This window comes from Sphaeroforma arctica (genome assembly GCF_001186125.1).
Source record: "Sphaeroforma arctica JP610 unplaced genomic scaffold supercont1.409, whole genome shotgun sequence".
In the NCBI taxonomy this organism is placed as follows: Eukaryota; class Ichthyosporea; order Ichthyophonida; genus Sphaeroforma; species Sphaeroforma arctica.
The window spans coordinates 72,267-73,069 of record NW_014040149.1 but is presented as its reverse complement, the minus strand read 5'-3'; the positions used below and the strand labels follow the sequence as shown (position 1 = coordinate 73,069).

Below are 803 nucleotides of genomic sequence, written 5' to 3'. Positions count from 1 at the left end.
TATTAGCGAGATTTAGGTATGTATGCACCTGTATGCATGAAGTTGTGATGCGATACAGTCGATTCATGACTTGTCTAAGTGCTGAGATGCAACTAATCCTCAGGAGACATCCCACCGAACCCTAAATCCCACACTAAAGGACGACATCAAAATCAGGCACAAACCTTCTTTTTTTGCAATGCGCGTTCAAACCGTCGAGAAACACACGCGCACAACATACTGTAGGGGGGGGTAGCAGGAACTGCTTCATGTACACTGGCTTCCATATTTCGTCGAGTGTGCCGATGTCACACCACAGACCACACACTTGTGAGGCGACGCATATGTCCTTTGCGTCCAGACACTTCATTACGTTGAGCACGATGTTTCCGATTTGGTGCCACTGCAGCGTGTGTTGGCACTCGGTCATGAGTTCATGGTGATTACGTTTCCCTTTACGTACTCCGGGGATCATTTATAGTGAAATAGCTTTAGCCATAATCATCTTGTTGATATCTTGTTATCTTCTCTATTAATTAATGCACTTGAAATAAGACTAGTCAGCGTGTCACTAAAAACACATAGCTAGTTATAAACTATTGACGGTGGGAATATTGGGACGCATCGGCGACCCTTTAAGACTTCGATTACATGTTTAACAGTAGTTAGAGGTATATATATATATATATATATATATACTATATATATATATATATATATATATATATATATATATATATATATATATATATATATACTATATATATATATATATATATATATATATATATATATATATATATATATATATATTATATATATAT

General features: G+C 36.0%; 1 protein-coding gene across 1 annotated transcript; it reads right to left on the bottom strand.

The window, feature by feature from the left end:
- Nucleotides 1–164: 164 nt before the first annotated feature.
- SARC_05984 (hypothetical protein) lies at nt 165–409 on the bottom strand (the record flags this gene model as incomplete). Its single annotated transcript, XM_014300139.1, has 1 exon — nt 165–409. A coding segment is annotated over one exon (245 nt), but the record flags the coding sequence as incomplete, so codon positions are not given.
- Nucleotides 410–803: the final 394 nt, after the last annotated feature.